The sequence below is a fragment of the Ammodytes marinus genome (genome assembly GCF_949987685.1).
Source record: "Ammodytes marinus genome assembly, chromosome: 3".
Lineage (NCBI taxonomy): Eukaryota > Metazoa > Chordata > Actinopteri > Uranoscopiformes > Ammodytidae > Ammodytes > Ammodytes marinus.
In genome coordinates, this window is record NC_137232.1 from 11,973,502 (window position 1) to 11,991,009 (window position 17,508).

Sequence of the window (17,508 nt, forward strand, 5' to 3'; positions counted from 1 at the left end):
TCCGTCATGTGACACGAGAGCACGGCGGCTGCGTTCAGGTGAGCTGCGTAAACTCAGATTTTTTTATATATTTTTTCCCCAAAAGTTTTCAGATACAAAACAGGCATTTTTATAGTCTATCGCTTTTTTTTTTTAAAGCAGCAGACATTGAAAAATATAAAATAAAATAAGAACACCAACTTGTCATAAAACAATAAGAATATTCAATCAATTATAGAATTGAAATTAATTAAAATAAATTATAAAAAATACCAGACTTTACCATATGATACTCAAAAACAGGTATTACATGCACTTTATTTGAAATGTGTAAGTTAAAGATGGCAACAGTAGCAATTTAGCATGGATCAATTAATAGGCCTAAGATTGCCACAGGGAATAATATGTGTACATTATACAACATGTTCAAAGTGCTTTTAGGTGATTTAATCTGATGAAAATAAAATAATACAAATAATTATAAAAATGAAATAATAATTACAAAAATACTCTAAATATCACACAAGGGGAAAACGCTGAAAATTTTCTGAAATCAGTGTTAAAAAAGCATCTACTTTCCCCAACAACATTGATTGTTGTGACTGTGATGTGATGCCCAGAAGTGCTTTTTAATAGGTCTGTATTTCTGATTGTCAAAGGCCAAAAAGATTAACTGTTTGCCTTTTGTGTTAGAGAAACTTTTTGTTGTTGTTGTTGTTGTTGGGTTTATTTACCATGAGAACTGCCTATTTGATTACATGGCATGCAATAAATGCATTGTCATAACATCCATTAATGTTTTAAAAAAACTAAACAACCCAAATACACTTGAGTGAAACACATTAGGCTAAAAAGGAGCACAGTCTTAATAGTTTGTTGTGTGTTTGTTATTTTTGCAGAGGTTATTTCTGAACATATAGTTTAATTTCTTTCCTAAAAGCATGAAAAATAACCTATAAGTGATAAACACGTCGACAAGGCACACACACACACGCACGCACGCACGCACACACACACACACACACACACACACACACACACACACACACACACACACACACACACACACACACACACACACACAAACACACCTAATAAACACACGCACACAGATTTCGCTCAGGCAAAACGGAAGTCTCCTGTTTCCTGCCTGTAGTTGGGTCCTGTACAGCAGCCCGTGCGAGGCTGTCCTGGAGACCCCGCGCTGCCTGCACCTCTATCGTCTCGGGTGAGTTTGTTACAATGTAGCAATTTCTCTATTAATCCGAAAAACTGCAACAAAGCTGCAACATCAACATCGCTGCAGCCACGCCGAAAACTGCAAACTGCACGGCAACCGCAACCAATACGCCAGGCCGATGCACGAGCCGGCAAACCTAGTCGTTTTCCACCGAATTCCCAAGCATACCCCCCTCATCCAAGACTATTCCAACATTAACTCATATTTTGCTTGCAAGGAGAGGTAGATAGCTCGCTGCGCCATTGCTTTTCGACTTCTAAACAAGCAATATTGTCCTGTCTTTGTTGAGTCGAGGTGCCGCTTTCACTAGACGAGTGTTAAAATTGTGTCACTCGGTGGTTTGTTTTGAATGTCAAGGGCTCAAGCTAGCTGTACGGTCTGAATATTGTTGATAGCTTGGTCGGTGGCTAAGCAGGCTAGGCTAACACAATTCAACCCAGATGCATTGAAAATGCTAAAATGAGTGGTTAAAAATGGTTGTAAAATCAAGCGCTTTATGAAATTGGAGTGTTACGTCAATCGTGCAGCGTGTGACTACTGTGTCTTGTAGCGAATCGATCAAATAAACATGCAAAGCTCTTTGAAAACACCAGCTAGCATGTAGCATTCCGCTTGCAGTGTCTCCATTCATATCCTGCGCACTAGCTCTGCTCTGACCGAGTAATGGCTACGATACGCTGCTTTTTTAGAGCGGCAACTGGGTATACTTTCCTCTTACAACCGCAGTTATATTCCATGTCTGCTTGGACATTTTGGTGACTAGTTGTCTTTTGTGTAAGTATTAGTGTTGTTCACAGTTTTTTTTTTACTTGTGGTGAAAAGAGTGAGCGCTCGAAGTGGGAATCTTTACCGCGCGTTTTCTAGTTTGTTGTCTTTCTCTATCCGCTGTTTTCGGTGTGTAAACATAGCCACTGGTTGATCTGACAAGGGGATTATAGTAGCTTTAAGCTTTTCTTGTTATTGAGTGTATAGGCTAGACATGGAAATGGCTTTGATAGGCTACAACTAATGGTGGGGTTATGTGTTAAATTGCTAACTGGGCTACTTTCTTTAGGCTATTTAAAGACCCCATGCATTTTAATTGTGGTATAGGTCTAGTTTTTCAAGTTAGGAACGAGCTTTGCCGTAGTTTGCCTCTGCTTTCTTAATTCGCATGATAATAGCAATGTCTGCCTGAGAGTAATATGATGCAATGTTTTGGTGTAACTCGTAATTTGAATGTGAAAACAGAGGGATCGTGAGTTGAAAAAAAACTTGACATGTAAGCTATAGCCTAAATAATGACAGATGTTTATATTTGGGCTATGGTGTAATATACCAGGATTTAAAGGATAATTAGTTAAAAAAACAGTATAACAAGAGCAAACACCTCAGATAGAAGCTCGATTTTCGGTTTCATGCAGTTTGTTGTTTACCACCCTATTACTTAAAAGTAGCCCAATTAAAAACTTAATAGATAACAAGATATTTAATTATTTTTAAGCGCTGTCTCGCAGTGGGTCTTAAAGCATCAACACAGCAACATAAATGTGAATTGCCATGCCTAAAATAGTGCAGAGCGTTGCTGAAATAATCTCAACAAATGTAGGTTTTGACTGTCAAAATGATTGTTCATCAAGTACATCCCAAATGCATTACTGCTTGTCACACTGATGCTGAGTAGCATTTTGAAAAGGTCTTGCACTCATGCAGTTCATCAGATTAGAGTAACTCCTGTCAAAATACAAATATAAATCAGCATTCAAACTTCACTGTGCCACTAAACAACCAATGCGCTAAATAGGATATCACACAATGTGGTGTCATAAAAATAAATGTAAAATGTGTACCATTTTTTTCAGTAGAAGGCATTCTTTGTTTATGCTGTGCTTTTATGAATAGCGTTTTGATAATATTGATGACTGAACTTTTCATCTTTAACAGTTGTCATGGATGATGAAGACGGCAGGTGCCTTCTAGATGTAATTTGGTGAGTTATTTGGCGGTTGATATTGACATGGTGTATGTAATATCGGTTTTAAAGAACTCTCGTTCAGTGAAATTTCAGTGTTGTAAATTGCAATTTTTTTCCCCCTACAGTGACCCAGAAGCTCTCAATGACTTTCTTCATGGATCTGAGACCCATGTGAGTATAAGAGAAAAAAAACAGTGAAAGCAGAGAACTGTTAGAATGGGTTTGTAATGTCTCTTAAAGGTTGAGTCAGCGAATCTAGAGAATGGTTTGTCAAAATCAGTGAAATATCTACTAAAAGAAAATCCAGTGTTAATACACAGCCTAGCCTCTGTAAACTGTTATGTAAACAAAGGGGGCCCATCGTAGCTAGCAACATGCCTGTTTACATAGGCTGTGCATTTACACTGGATATTTTTTCCTGCACACGCACACACACATTACGGACAGTTGATGATTCGTGATTTTGACATCAAGTGTTCTCGAAGTGCTGACTGTAATTGTGCAAATTTGACTCGGGGCAAACATGATAACGTAATTAAGTCACGTTCACATAACACCTCGATGCCCTTCTAAAACCAACCTCCCTCACTGCTTTAATTTATTTATTTTTATTTTACTGCTTCCTCTGCTTTATGGTAGTCTTTGCTTTTTGATTGCTCTATTTATGGTTTCAGCCCGGCGCCAACCCTTTTTTTTTTGTGCTAAATCTCAATATACGAAATGCCGATACTAATACTTCCCAATCCAACTACCTGTTATTCCTTATCTTTTTTGCCCCTCTGTCGCTTACCTTTTCACCGGTTCTTTAAAACCTGTTTTTCTGGACTGTGTTCTATCCTTTCCCTGTCCCCCCTCCTCCTCTGTTTGATGGTCTGTATTTCTCTGTCCTGGTGGCTATTTGCCTGCTGGTTTGGGTGCCTTTGGTTTCTGTCTGTCCTGTCCTGGGTGGGTGATGTGTCTGTAGTTGGACACTGACGACCTTTTGGATGGTTCGAGTGACCCCTCCAGCTCGTTCTTCTCTACCACTGGGGTGAGTAAAATCCCCCCCCCCAACCCTTTTCCCCTCTGTTTTTCTGTCCATCTATGTGGCATGCATCTCCCAATACCCTCCCGCCCTTTTTCCACTAACCTTACAAGCTTTTGATTTGCCGCAATTTGACAAGGTTTTTTGTGGGGTTTCAATGTTTGCAATTTTTGTGTTAACTTGCCATGAAATGTAGGCCATGTCCACCTGTACAAGGATATCTTTTAAAAAAAAGCATTTTCCCCCCTTCGTTTGCAGAAAAAATCACGTACACACAACGGTATTTTAGAATATAGTTTTGTACATATCACAATGCAAAAAAAAAAATTTGAAACCGCTGACGTTATCATGTCAGGACAGTAGGTGGCGCTAATGTGTCACATCAAACACCATAGATAAATTGAGAGCACGTACATTGAGCGTTTTTCTTGAGCGAGGTTGGTGCATGCTCAGTAGATCTAAACAACAATAGCCATGCACAGATTGAGGTCATGACATTAGCGATTCTCAAATCCAAAATCTCCACTTTGGCTAACGTTTTCAAAACGCTCTGATCTTACAGTCCGGTAGTGATTTATTCTGTGTGAACATCAGTCCAAACCGCACAGAAAAAGATAAGGGTTACGAAAAATTAGCCCGTGTACGTGTGTGGACATGACCCTATTCATCGAAAATTCCTCCACCACCTGTCTTCACTCCTGTCTTCTCCCCTCTCCGTTAAGGGCCATGTTCCAGAGGCCCAGCCCGCGGCCCAGCTGTCGGCCAGCGAGCCCTCGGGCCTGCCCCGGGTCAGCGTGGACCTGGACTTCCTGGAGGACGATGACATATTGGGCGGTTCCCCGGGCGGCGACGGCGGGAGCAACGGCATCGGCTCCAACCACGAGCCATGCGACATCCTGCAGCAGAGTCTGGCCGAAGCAAACATCACAGAGCAGAGCCTACAGGAGGCAGAAGCCGAGCTGGACCTGGGCTCCTTTGGGATTCCCGGCCTCACACAGGTGGTGCAGACGCTGCCCGACACCGGCCTGTCGGGGCCTGGGGGCGCTGCCGTCGGTGTAGGCCTCGGTGTGGGTGTCGGGGGAGCAGCAGCGATTTTCCCTGGGTCATCGGCCCCCAACGCCACTCCTCCCAACGCAGCCGCCGACATGCTGGGCTCGGTCCTCGCTCAGCAGGGCCTTCAGCTCCAGCAGCAGGTCATGAACAAGACGATTAGCATGCAGCCTTTTATGCCGGGGCTCGGCAATGTGACGCTACAACCCATTCAAGGTCTACAAGCTCTTCCTAACGGGAGTCAGTCTGGACATTTGGGTATCGGACCGATTCAGGTCGTGTCAGGTCAGCCTACAGTCATGACTATCAATCAGTCTGGGCAGCCCATTCTGGCTAAAGCCATGGGGGGCTACCAGCTACACCAGCCTGGGCCAGAGGTCTCAGGGGCTGGTTCTCAGCCGGGGCTCGGAGGCTCCGCGGGTGGACTTCTGATCCAAGGTAACAAAGCTACTTTGGGACCTCCAGCTTTAAATGGACCAGCTGTTTCCGTCAGCAGCACCAACAGCAGCGCTGGCGGCACTATGACCGCCCAAGCTGGGCTGTTGGGTTTTGGCGGCACCAATCTCAGTTCAGGAATTGGACCCCAGACGCAAACGCAAGGCCAAATCATGCAGAACGTGATCATCCAGCGCACACCAACACCTATCCAGCCTAAACCTCCTCAGGGGGGGGCCATCCAACCAAAACTCTTCAAGCAGCAGCAGCAGCAGCAGCAGCAGCAGCAACAACAACAACAACAGCAGCAACAACAACAACAGCAGCCTCAGCCTCAGCAAGCGCCCCAACCCCTACAGAACGACGCCCACAAGACTATCGGGCTGCAACAGATTCCAGTGTCCGCTGCTCAGAATGTAGCCTTCCTGACGGGAAAGCCGGGCTCCAACGTTGTCCTGAGTACTCAAGCCAACGCACAAGCCCATCAGTTTCAACAAGCCCTATTCAAACATCAAGCAGCACAACAATCTGGCAAGCCCCTGAGCCTTCACCTGTTAAACCAACAAGGCAGCATCGTTATGGCCGGGCTGCAGGGTCAGAACCACCAGTTTCTCCTGCCACAGCTGCAAGCCGGTGGGCAGATCCTGACGCAGCACCCTGGGGGCCACCACATCATCACCAGTCAGGGCCCTGGTGGACAGCTCATAGCTAACCAGATCAACCTGGGTCAGATGCTGAGCTCACAGGGGCACCCAGGGGCGCACATCCTCTCGGGACCCATCCAGCTGCAGTCGGGCCAGATGGGCACCCAGCTCTTTCAGATGCCCGTCTCCTTGGCCCAGAGCCAGAACCAGTCACAGACGCACACGGTCATGTCGGGTCACGCACAGACAGTGATACAGGGCATGCCCCTCCAGAACTCCCTCACCATGCTCAGTCAAGTGGAAGGCTTGAGCCCTGCGGTCAGTCTGCAGCCGGCCCTTCAGACCCAGCCGGGGGGCGTCCCGAGTAGCACAGGAGCCCATGGCCAGCCCGGAGAGTGTGTGACGGTGCTGGGCAGCTCCACAGACCAGGCTGCCCATCCCACACAGCAGCAACACGTACCACAGTCCTCCCTCCTGGCCATGCAGCAGCCGGCCTCCTCGGTGTCCACGCTGACCACGGTAACGTCCTCCTCTCCGTCCTCTGCCTCTGTCCCAGCAGTGCAGGCGCAGCACAGCCCCGGGAGGCTTCTCTTCACCAACCAGGGCTCCAGCATGATCCTCAGCCAGGAGTCTCTACAGCAGCTCTTCATGCAGCAGGTACAGTTCTGCACTCTTTGCTTTGTTTGATTTCATTGTGTACAGTTAACATCGACTACGTTATTATTACATGCACAACAGTATTCTGATTTTATTCTGGTTAAGATCATATTCTGATTAAGACATCACCATGTAAACAGCAGTGTCTGCTCACCTTAATCAGATTTAAGGTCATAGTCTGAGTTAGCCATAATCATATTGGAGTATTCTGATCTTAGTCGCATTATTAAGACGTGTATACACCTTAATTGCACCAAATATTAGAGTTTTCGCTGCATTTTTCGGCGTTTGCAGCAGTTAATGATGCTTGCCCTGGTTAATGACTGTTAAACTAGAGTATGTAAACATGCAACATGGCTCTGTCAAAAAAGGAGGTGTCATTTTTTGGATGACAACACAATGCAATACATCGATAATGACATAAGGAGTGTTCATTTCCCTTGGATGGGACGAGAATTATTGCTGGAAAAGAACGTGCTGATGTCATGCCACTTCTCCCACTACTAGTGTACGTCGCTGGTTCATTCATAATATGCTGAATAACATGGAAACGGGAATGTTCCCTTAGCTGCTGCTCATGTAAACGCCTTATTTGGAATATGGTCTTAACCAGAATATGGAAGTGTAAGGATAAAATGATCAAGTCTACGGGTTAATTCACTGTCCAGCTACGAGACGAGCAGGCCTGAGTTTAGGTACTAGCCAGGTGAGGTACAACCAAGGAGACTTGATCATGTTTTCCTTACAGAAGTTAATCATATTGTGCTGTGCATGTAAACGAGGTCAGTCTTTTTAAAAATGAATAACATGCACGGAGTGATATCTTGGTCTGACCTCTTTTGGTTTACTATTTTACTTCCCCCCCCTCCTTCCAAATCCCCTTCCTTCTTCCTCTCTTGGTCCTGACATGATAAAAACACTCCTATCAGGATCAGCACACAGAGCCTGAGCCCAGCCCCTCTGTGGGCGTACCGGCCTCTGTAATCGTCAGCAGCAACAGCGCCACTGCTCCGGCCCCCGCTGTCCCTGACAGCAGATTAAGTGACTCTTGGGTGGGTCAGAGCCCTCCCCCTGGCCCCTCTCACATGACAGCAGTGGTAAAGCAGGTAGACATGCCCCCCCCTCCCTCCCTTTGTCACGCCCCCACCCACACTTGTTGCTGCTGCCGCTGCCACAAATGTTAGGGTATCTACCTCTCCCCATCACCGCTGTGCACCCCTCTGCTTCATTAGCCATCGCTGCCATGTCGCTACGCTAAGCTCAACAATCACTCATTCGCTTGCAGCTTCTGTTTGTCTCTAATATCGCTTTATGTGTTAAGGCATGATCATTCCACTTGTTCATCTGTTTTGTGTGTCAGCCACTCAATCTTAATATCTGACTGTATGTGGGACCAGTAATCAAGTGCCGGTTTAATCTTACATGTGACATACATACATAAACTCATCGCGATGCATTCTGCGGTCTCTTTTAATCGCTTCCTAAACAATTGCACACGCTTGGGTGCTGGTGTCCTAAAAAACATTATCGCCTTTGTACAAAGGTGCCGCTAGAATCAACACAAATGTTAAGTTCCTCGCAGCCACTTTGAGCTAATTCTAATTCTGTAACTAAGTTGTTATGTTTTCCATCCATTCTACTCTGTGTATTTTGTAACATAATACAAACTCCAGTCCATGCTCATTCTTAATAGAGGAGCTACTGAGGTGCCCAGTGCAACTTGTTTCACCTTTTTCACTAACAACCTGTTGAATCAAATTCAATCAAAACTCACCTTCCATCAGCTGCATTACTAATGACTGATCAACCAATCCACATCTCTCAACCCTGCACTTCTCATCTAGACTCGTATGTTCTCACAGTACCACCCACTCCCCCTTGTAACCCCTAGTCTGGCCAGTGTAATGTCCCCCAAATGATAATCACATGCCCCCCCTGTCCCCCCTCCCCCCCAGACCCAGAAGTCTTCAGATCACCACCACAGGCCTGCAGATCTATCTCGACTTCTTGCTTATGTGAAACCGTTTTTTTCTTTTCGTCTCGCCAAAATGATCATTGCTCACGTTCTATGTCTAATCTTTCCTTAAACGCTTCCAAAGAAAATCAGTGGGCTTCAACTACTTTTACCGTAGCAAGAAACTACTAGATTTTTAAAAGTCTAACACTTTGCTTTTGTATTGTTTGCTGTTGTTTTATCCACGTTTGAGAAAGTTTATATAGTGGTTTGGCGATATTTCCATTTAAAAAAAAATATATATGTAATGATTCTCAGAAGAATATTGATAATATGATCAACTGTTATTTTTGTAATGTTGTGCAAATGGTCACTTCCAGCCAAGTTTGACTAGTTTTTGAGTTTGTGATACATTTGTCAAATGTTTTTTCCTAAACCATTGAAATGAATACCAAAAAGTTATCAGAATTAAGATTCTAATGTAGCCATAATCGCCCAACCCTATTATGTATCTAGTTTTGAATTTTGTACTTGAATCCTATTTACTATATAATGTCTGCATGCAGAATGTTCAGTGTGTGTGTTTGTATGTGTGTGTTTTTATGTGCTTGATTTCCTAAATTTCTCCTTTTTTGTTAAATTAACTTTTTTTATATTCTTGAATCAAATCAATCAACTAAATCACCATTCTACTCTTACCTCCACTTCTCCAGGTGCCCGGCGGTGGACAGAAGCAGCCCTTGAGGATCCAGGGCATGTCCCCTTCCCCTACCCTGACCCCCCACACCACGGGGCCCCCAGTGTCGGTCAGCCCCAAGCCTTCACACTCTCCCCTCACTCTGGGACAACAACACATCCAGTCTCCACACCATCAACAGACACAGTCCCAAACCCCCCAGCGCTCGCACACGCCCTCGTCCCACTCGCAGCTCTTTATTGTCCACAACCAAATCGCAGAGTCCCCCCAACCATCACCACAGATCCAGACACAGCAGACGCAACAACAACAACAACAACAACAACAACAACAGCAGCAGCAGCAACAAACACACATTCAAGTTCAGCTGCAGCCCCAGCCGCGACCGCCCTCTCAGCCCGCCCCGTATCAACAAGAAATGCCTCCAATGTCCCAGTCACCCAAACCACCTCAGCAGCAGCAGCCACCTCCTCCACAGCAGCACCAGTTCACTGCACTGCCCGTTAACTCTCCGGCCCCTAACGTAGTCAAAACCCAGCAGGTCTCCCTCCAGGGCTTAACAGCAGAGCAGCAGCACCACCTGCAGCTAATAGCAGCACAAATACAGACTCTGTCGGGCATCAGCCAGCCCTCACCTCAGCAGAAACAGCTGCTGGATAAGCTGCACCAGGTATTGTCTGAGTTTACTATCAACTTCTATCAATGAAAACGGCTTCTTTGTATGTTTATAAGGGCGCACTCACACTTGGCAGGATTGCTTCTCGCTTATATGTCATCATAGCACGTGAGTCATGCATTGATAAGTACTTTTGGCATTCACTATTATATCAAGGCATGCCTTTTCTGACCGGGCCAGGGCCAATGAAGTGTACCATGTGCTTTAGGGCACTTACACTTATCAAGTGAACTAGACTTTAGCTGTCTATCGTTCACAGCACGATAGCCTTAAAGTGAGTGCGCCTCCATCCTGTTTGTTCGGACTACTATGCTATGTTTTCATCCATGCTGTAGTTCAGCTATTGATCGATCTTTGTAATATTCCTGTAAATGTTTGCTGTAAGAATAAAAAAAAATAACTGGGCGCTCCGGTGGCGTAGTGGATAGAGCGCGTACCATATCGGCTCCGGCCTTCGTTGCAGTGGTTGCGGTTTCAAATCCTACCCGTAGACCTTTACTGCATGTCATCCCCCCTCTCTCTCTCTGTCTCCCCATTTTCAACTCTGTACTGTTTAGTAAAGCTTGAAAATGCCAAAAAAATAAACTTAAAAAAGTTAAACCCTGATGTGTGTTTTTCAGGTGCAGCAGGGCATCCTACTAACAGCCAAGCAGCCGGCTCAGCCTCAGCCTCAGCCTCAGCCTCAGCTCCAGGCTCAGCATCAAGCCTCCAGTCAGTTCAGCTCTCAGCAGAACCTCTCTCTGGATAAAGTGGTGATCCCCTCGTCAGGCAACACCGGTTCCCCCGCTCAGCTTCCCTCAGTGCTACAGCCCACGTCCGTGCTCGTCAAAACTCCTGCTACAGGTTAGTCCCGTTCTAAGATAAGATAAAACTTTATCTTCCGTAGGAGGATATTTGTTTGTTGCAAAACAGCCCAGCAGCAGTGGAAGGACACAGGATTAAAAATGACAATACAATAAATACAAAGTGCTAATTCATAAGTAGACGCTAAGGTAAATGCTAAAAGTATGGACAAAAACAAGACAAACAGAACCAACCTCATGATGATGAACGATGCATATACACATATATACGCAAACCTACCACTGATGATGCTAAACGGCAGGTCCCTGAACACACCTTGAAGTATTGTCTCTATGTAATAATTTGTTCATTCATCCAGATCTGGAGAAGTCCATAAAGCATGAAGAGTAATAGGTCAAACCGACCATGTGCATTCCAGGGTATTCTCATATTCTCTGTCATGCCCTCTGGCCGCTATTACGTGCCTGCAAGGAAAACAAATCGTTAGGCAAATTCCTTTGTTTACAAGGCTTTTAAAAAACAACCCATTCGTCTGTGCACTTACTCTCTGTGGCATGTTGATTTTTGAGTGCTGTTGTTAGTTTATTTTACCTACAGGGATGGGATAGATAGAGTTTATGTATTTATGTATTTTATTTACAAGGATTAGATAGACTGTTGAAAATGAAATGCTCCTTTGGGATTATTCTAGTATTCTGAATCTATTTTCCTCTTGTTTTTCTTTTTAGCATCAAGTGACTTACAGGTATTCTCAGGAGCCCAAGGGCCAGCTGGAGCCATGGTGAATCAGACTGTCTCTCCTGCCAGCCTTAGCCAGCCTGCACAGGTAGGCAGCAACACAAGGGTGATTCCTTATAAGGACATGGTGCATGGTCTGGATATTGTGTGCTTGCTAGGTGTCATTAATCTTTTCCACCATTCAATAATGCATTTTAATGTGATTTTTTTTTATTTTTTTTTTATGTATTTCTTCATGTATTTATTTTATTGTCTAACCATGACAACACAGACTCCTCCAAGTTCATGCATGGTAGTTATTGTGTGCTAGCTGATTTTTTTTTGTTGCATTTTCCCACCATCGATACTGAATTTTAAATTAGGTTTTTTTCAATTGTGTTTTTTCGTCAATGTATTTTTTTTTTTAGTGTCTAACCTTCGTCCTGATTTGTTCCCCCTCAGGTTCAGCCAAAGCCGGGGGTGATCAGCTCGGTGGGAGGGATGCCTCTGGGGAAAGGTGGGATGCAGCTCCAGGTGTTGGGACCTGGTCTGAATCAGATGCCCGCTCCACAAGCCCCTGTTCTGGGACAAACTCAGGTAAGAGTGAGACAGTGTCGCTGGTTGTTACTGAGGCTTTAAACAAAACTCACTCTCAAGTCTTATTCACACGTGCAGCCTTTCCCAGTAATGTTCCTGCATGTTGTACCAGAAAGGGGTCATGTGGGAATGAAAGTCAGTTAAAATTTCCAGGCAAATCTGCTCCAGCAATTGTCCACCTCAAGTCCTAGTTACATTACTGGGATTATGCTGGTTTGTATTCCCTGTAATTTAATGAGAAAAAATTGTGAAATGAGTTTAATATTTAAGCTTAAAGTCTAATCCCCATTTTTCATCTGTTTGTTCACATCACAGACACCAACAATGAAGATGCCTTTCAGTGCAGAGCCCAGCAAAGAAGCCAGGTGGGTGCCGCATGCATTTTAATGGCTTATTAACTTGTCTGATGATCATGGAACCATCTTTGTAATCAGCATTTCTTTACACACATTTCACTGCAGGATGCTAGAACAGCTGAGGAAACAGCAGGGTTCAGTGCTTCAACCAAACTACAGCGCTCCTTTCTACTCCTTTGAGGACACAATACACAGACTGCTGCCTTACCATCTCTACCAGGGAACTGCCAACTCCTCTCAAGACTATCAACGAGGTAACTAACTTACTCACATTTATTTTTTTATTTATTAGATTTGTTGTGGTTTGTGTCCTTGTCGCTATGGTGCAGGTGTTTGTTTGTGTGTGGAAAAAAAAGCCAAAACATCAATAAATATATTGTGTAAAAAAAAAAAAACTTACTCACACAGGCTCTTTTGCAGCTGATGTACAGTTTAGTAATTTTTTCCCCTCCAATTTCACTATTTTCATGTAAATCTTCTTGTCCACAGTGGATGACGAGTTTGAGAGTGTCTCCTGCAATCTTCTGAAAAGGACCCAGGCCATGCTGGATAAATATCGCCACCTGCTCTTTGCCGAGTCGAAAGTAAGTTTATAAACCAACATCCTCACCATAAACATTCTGGATCTTCTTCTTCCTTTTGAATTGGTTTTGACCTGCTGTCTGTTGGTCTTCAAACCCGAGCAGAGACTAGGGCCCTCGGCCGAGATGGTGATGATCGATCGCATGTTCATCCAGGAGGAGAAGGTGGCGCTGAGTCAGGACAGGGTTCTGGCCCGGGAGAGACCAGGTAACACTGTCTATGGCCTTACAGTGTTATGTCATTGTCTGAATTAAAGGAATTGTTCAGCATTTGTCATTTTTTAGCTTTTTGCCTCACTCGAGCGTTAACCGTTCCTGTAACTGTGCGTGCATTTTTGATGAAGAAATGGGCAAAGGTTGCTCTTCCAGGTTAGCTTAGCTCAAACACTGGCAGTCAAGGGTAGCATTAGCCTGCCACAATTTCCAACATGCAAAAATGTGATCCATTTCCTCTCATTTTTAACAAAAGAAACAACAAAAAGATGGACAAAAAACAAAAACAAATAAAAACCCTCCAAGTGTTTGCCTATCAATAAGGTGTATGCTAATGATGTCATTTTGTTTGGCCGTACATTGATATGTCATTGTCTGAATAAAAGGAATAGTTTGTAATTTTTGGTTTTTACCTGTAACTGTGCGTGCGTTTTTGATGAAGAAATGGGCAAAGGTTGCTCATCCAGGTTAGCTTAGCTCAAATACTGGTAGTCAAGGGTAGCGTTAGCCTGCCTCTGCTGACAGGTCGAAAGGAAAACTTTACAACATCACAAAATTAAAAATGTTGAACTGTTCCTTTACGTATAAAAACATATCCAAGTTTCTCTCATTTCTACCAAAAAAAAACATTAAAAAAAATGTATAATAATAATCCTATGGTTTGCATATCAGTAAGGTGTATGCTAATGATGTCATTTTGTGTCTTTCTTTGCAGAGGAGTTTGTGGCAAACGTGCGTATGTTGGAGAGTGGAGCTTCATCCCAACAGAAATCCTCTTCTGCTGACTTCACCCCATCGGGGAGCGGGAGTATAGCTGCTGCTGCTGTGCTCGCTCCAGCCCCTTCACATCCCGCCCCAGCCCCTCTTCCAAACGTCGCCCACACAAACCCTCACCCTCCCCCCACACACGCTGCTCCTACTCCGGCTTCAACTCCATCTCCAGCCCCTCCCTCGGCCCCTCCCTCTGCCCCTTCCGCGTCCCCGTTCCCCCCAACCAAACTAGTAATAAAGCACGGCGGCAGTGGAGCGTCTGTCTCCTGGTCCAGCAGCTGTTCATCCACACCACCTGTTGCTTCAAACAGACTGTCCGAACCGACCAATCAGAGCTCGTCTTTCTCTCGAGCTCCAGTGTCATCGGCTATGACATCATCATCATCTTCTTCGTCCTATCATTCTAGAGTTGCCAACGACGACGTGGACGCCCTACCGCAGAGAACCAGTAAACCTCCCATGAAGACGTACGAGGCGCGCAGGAGAATAGGGCTTAAGTTGAAGATCAAACAGGATCAAACGGGCTTCAGCAAGGTGGTGCACAACACCGCCTTGGACCCGGTGCACACGCCACACACGCCGCACACACCGCACACGCCCCAACCTCAGCAGCAACAGAGCAGCCAGTCCACTTCTCAGACTCCCACTCAGTTAGACACGGCTGCTGTAACGCACCCAAAGCCCTTTAACCCTTTATCAACCCCTATTCGCCCCCCTCCTATTACCGCTACTACGGCTACCCCTTCTACAGTCATCAGAACTCAGTCCCCCGTATGCACTGCTCCTTCTGCATCATCGGTCACCATAACAACCGCTCAGTGTAGTAACCCCCCACCACCACTGAGAGTTAACGCCCCCCCTAACCCTAACCCAGCCCCATCTTCTGCTACCTCTACTTCAAATACTTGGTCATCCTCCTCTTCGTCCACTCAAATGAACGGGACATTGGATCACAAACATAATTCAACCCCCACCCCCACCACCACCAATACTGCTGCCCCTGCTGCTGCCACCCCCTCCCCACAGACAACCTGCCGGCTCCCCCTCCGAAAGACCTACCGGGAAAACATAAGTCCCCGTGTCCGGCCTGGGGTCCCAGGGGGAGGGGACGAGAGTTTGTCCTACCCCAGACCCACACCGTCACCCCCCAGGCACGAGGCCTCATCGCCCCATTCGGAACGGACTGTTATAGCCAGCGTCAAAGTGGAGAAAAGAGCCAGGGACCCCTCCTCGCATCACACAGAATCGGGTCACGAATCGGGCCGTTTGGGGAGTGCGATGCAGGGGCTGGACGATATGGACGAGGTGTTCATGAACCGGGGGATTAAAACCTCTTTAGACAGGGACGGGGCGAGGGAGAGAGGGGAGGAGAACGCAGAGCAACAGGACACAGCCGACGGGGGGAAATACAAGAGGGTGAAACACAGACACAGGGCAGGCGGGACGTTCAGAATGGACCAGCACGCGCCTGGGCCGCCCTCTCCGGAGTCTTTCCCGCGAGACTCTTTGCTTCCTGCCAAGCGCTGTAAGTCCGACTCCCCGGACATGGACAACGCCAGCTTCTCCAGCGGCAGCAGCCCGCCGGACGACTCGCTGAACGAGCACCTGCAGTGCGCTATCGACAGCATCCTCAACCTGCAGCAGGAGCCCACCGGCCGCGGGCACCACATCAAGGGGGGCGGCAGCCGGTCCCATGCCCACCACCAGAGCCAGCGGGCGGGGAGCTCGGGGGGCTCGTCACACCACAGACCCTCGGCACCTCCATCCTCCTCCACGGCGCCCTCCTCGTCCTCTCTGTCCCAGCACCCTCAGGTCAGCGGGCGGGGACACAATGGAAACCTGGTGCCCCAGACTCAAAGCAGATAACAGCCCCTCAGCCCCAAGCCGGACTGATAAATGGGTGGGGAACTTAAGAGACTTAAGAGAAATGTTGTAGGCAGGGAATTTGGAATAGGGGGGCACTGTGAAAACAGTATCTACTACTGTACTACTCTGCCAAGCTGTGTTGGTTCTGTTTGTCCATTTGAATTGTCCCAGACATTTCTTTGTCATTATTATTTTTTTTTTCAAAACCTGAGTTAGTGGAAGAAGTGATTGTTTTGGTCAAAAGGTAAAACTGTCTTTGTGAAATGAAATTGCAGACCTGAAGATGCCTGGCACTTTGTTTGGGTTTTCTCTCCAGTTACAAGATGAAATTGTTCTGAAGTTTTTGTCCTGTATTTCTTTTCGTAATTTTTTCTTTTCTTTTTTTCTAAAGCAGTATTTATACATTCCCTTGATTTGGCCTGAACACCAGTCTCTATATGTCCCTATGAGCATTTGGCAGCTTGTTTTAAACAGTTCAGAAGTCAACAACTTTCTTCATTTGGCTACCTGCAGCTGAGAGGGAGAAAAGGTACAACCAAATTCATACTGTAAAAACGTCATAACACATACAGTGTTGTCCTTTACAAACCAAATCAGATTCTATTAACACAAATATAATGCTGCCCTACTGACACAGCCAATACATGTTAAAATGATACAGTGCACCCGTTTATCGAGAATACATTTCTTTAGGCAGTCAACAAACCCGGAGGCTCAGTTACACTATTATTGGAAAGTCAAAATAGCCTTGAATTTAATTATGCCTGCATTTAAAAGTCGAGAAAATTATTTTGAAGAAGTGTTTTTGTTGTTATCGGCTGCTCTTAAGGACTGTCACAATGTAAATGAAATGTTGTACGGAAAAATTCAGTTCTTTTTCTGGTTCTAATGGTTCTTGCTTTTTACACCACGTCTCTCCACACACATCTGCTCCCCTTCTGCCCATCATGTTTAAGACATTATGCATTTCAGTCAGCAGGGGGCAGGCCTGTTTTAACCGTTGATATTTTTTTTTTCATCTTTCTGCCTCTGTATACCCCTGCCTCCCATATGTGTGTGTTCTTTTTTCTTTTCTTTATTTTGTCTTTCTTTTTTTTTGCCTGGTGGACAATTCAAACACAAACGCAGCACAAGCTTTGAAATGGGGAAAAAAATGGAACAATAATAATGTATAAAAAAGACCGTAAGAGAATTTGAAGTATAGTATTACAGATTAATTTTGTATTGTATTTATTGTGTATAATGACACTTTTTAAAAAGAAATGTACATTTAGTAAAACTGTAAATTAAACC

General features: G+C 45.3%; 1 protein-coding gene across 2 annotated transcripts; it reads left to right on the forward strand.

Moving 5' to 3' along the window:
* The first annotated feature begins 1,152 nt into the window (after positions 1-1,152).
* Positions 1,153-17,444, forward strand: bicra (BRD4 interacting chromatin remodeling complex associated protein). 2 transcript variants are annotated; one of them, XM_080053597.1, is made up of 13 exons: positions 1,153-1,207; positions 3,143-3,188; positions 3,299-3,344; positions 4,920-6,983; positions 9,651-10,304; positions 10,931-11,153; positions 11,843-11,940; positions 12,294-12,428; positions 12,744-12,793; positions 12,890-13,038; positions 13,274-13,368; positions 13,453-13,573; positions 14,294-17,444. In XM_080053597.1, exons 2-13 carry the CDS (start codon positions 3,148-3,150, stop codon positions 16,213-16,215), a joined length of 5,598 nt encoding a protein of 1,865 aa, XP_079909723.1. In that variant the 5' UTR covers positions 1,153-1,207; positions 3,143-3,147; the 3' UTR covers positions 16,216-17,444. The 2 variants fall into 2 exon arrangements, with proteins under 2 accessions (XP_079909723.1, XP_079909722.1); XM_080053596.1 differs by having other exon boundaries at positions 1,177-1,207; positions 13,468-13,573.
* The last annotated feature ends 64 nt before the right edge of the window (positions 17,445-17,508 follow it).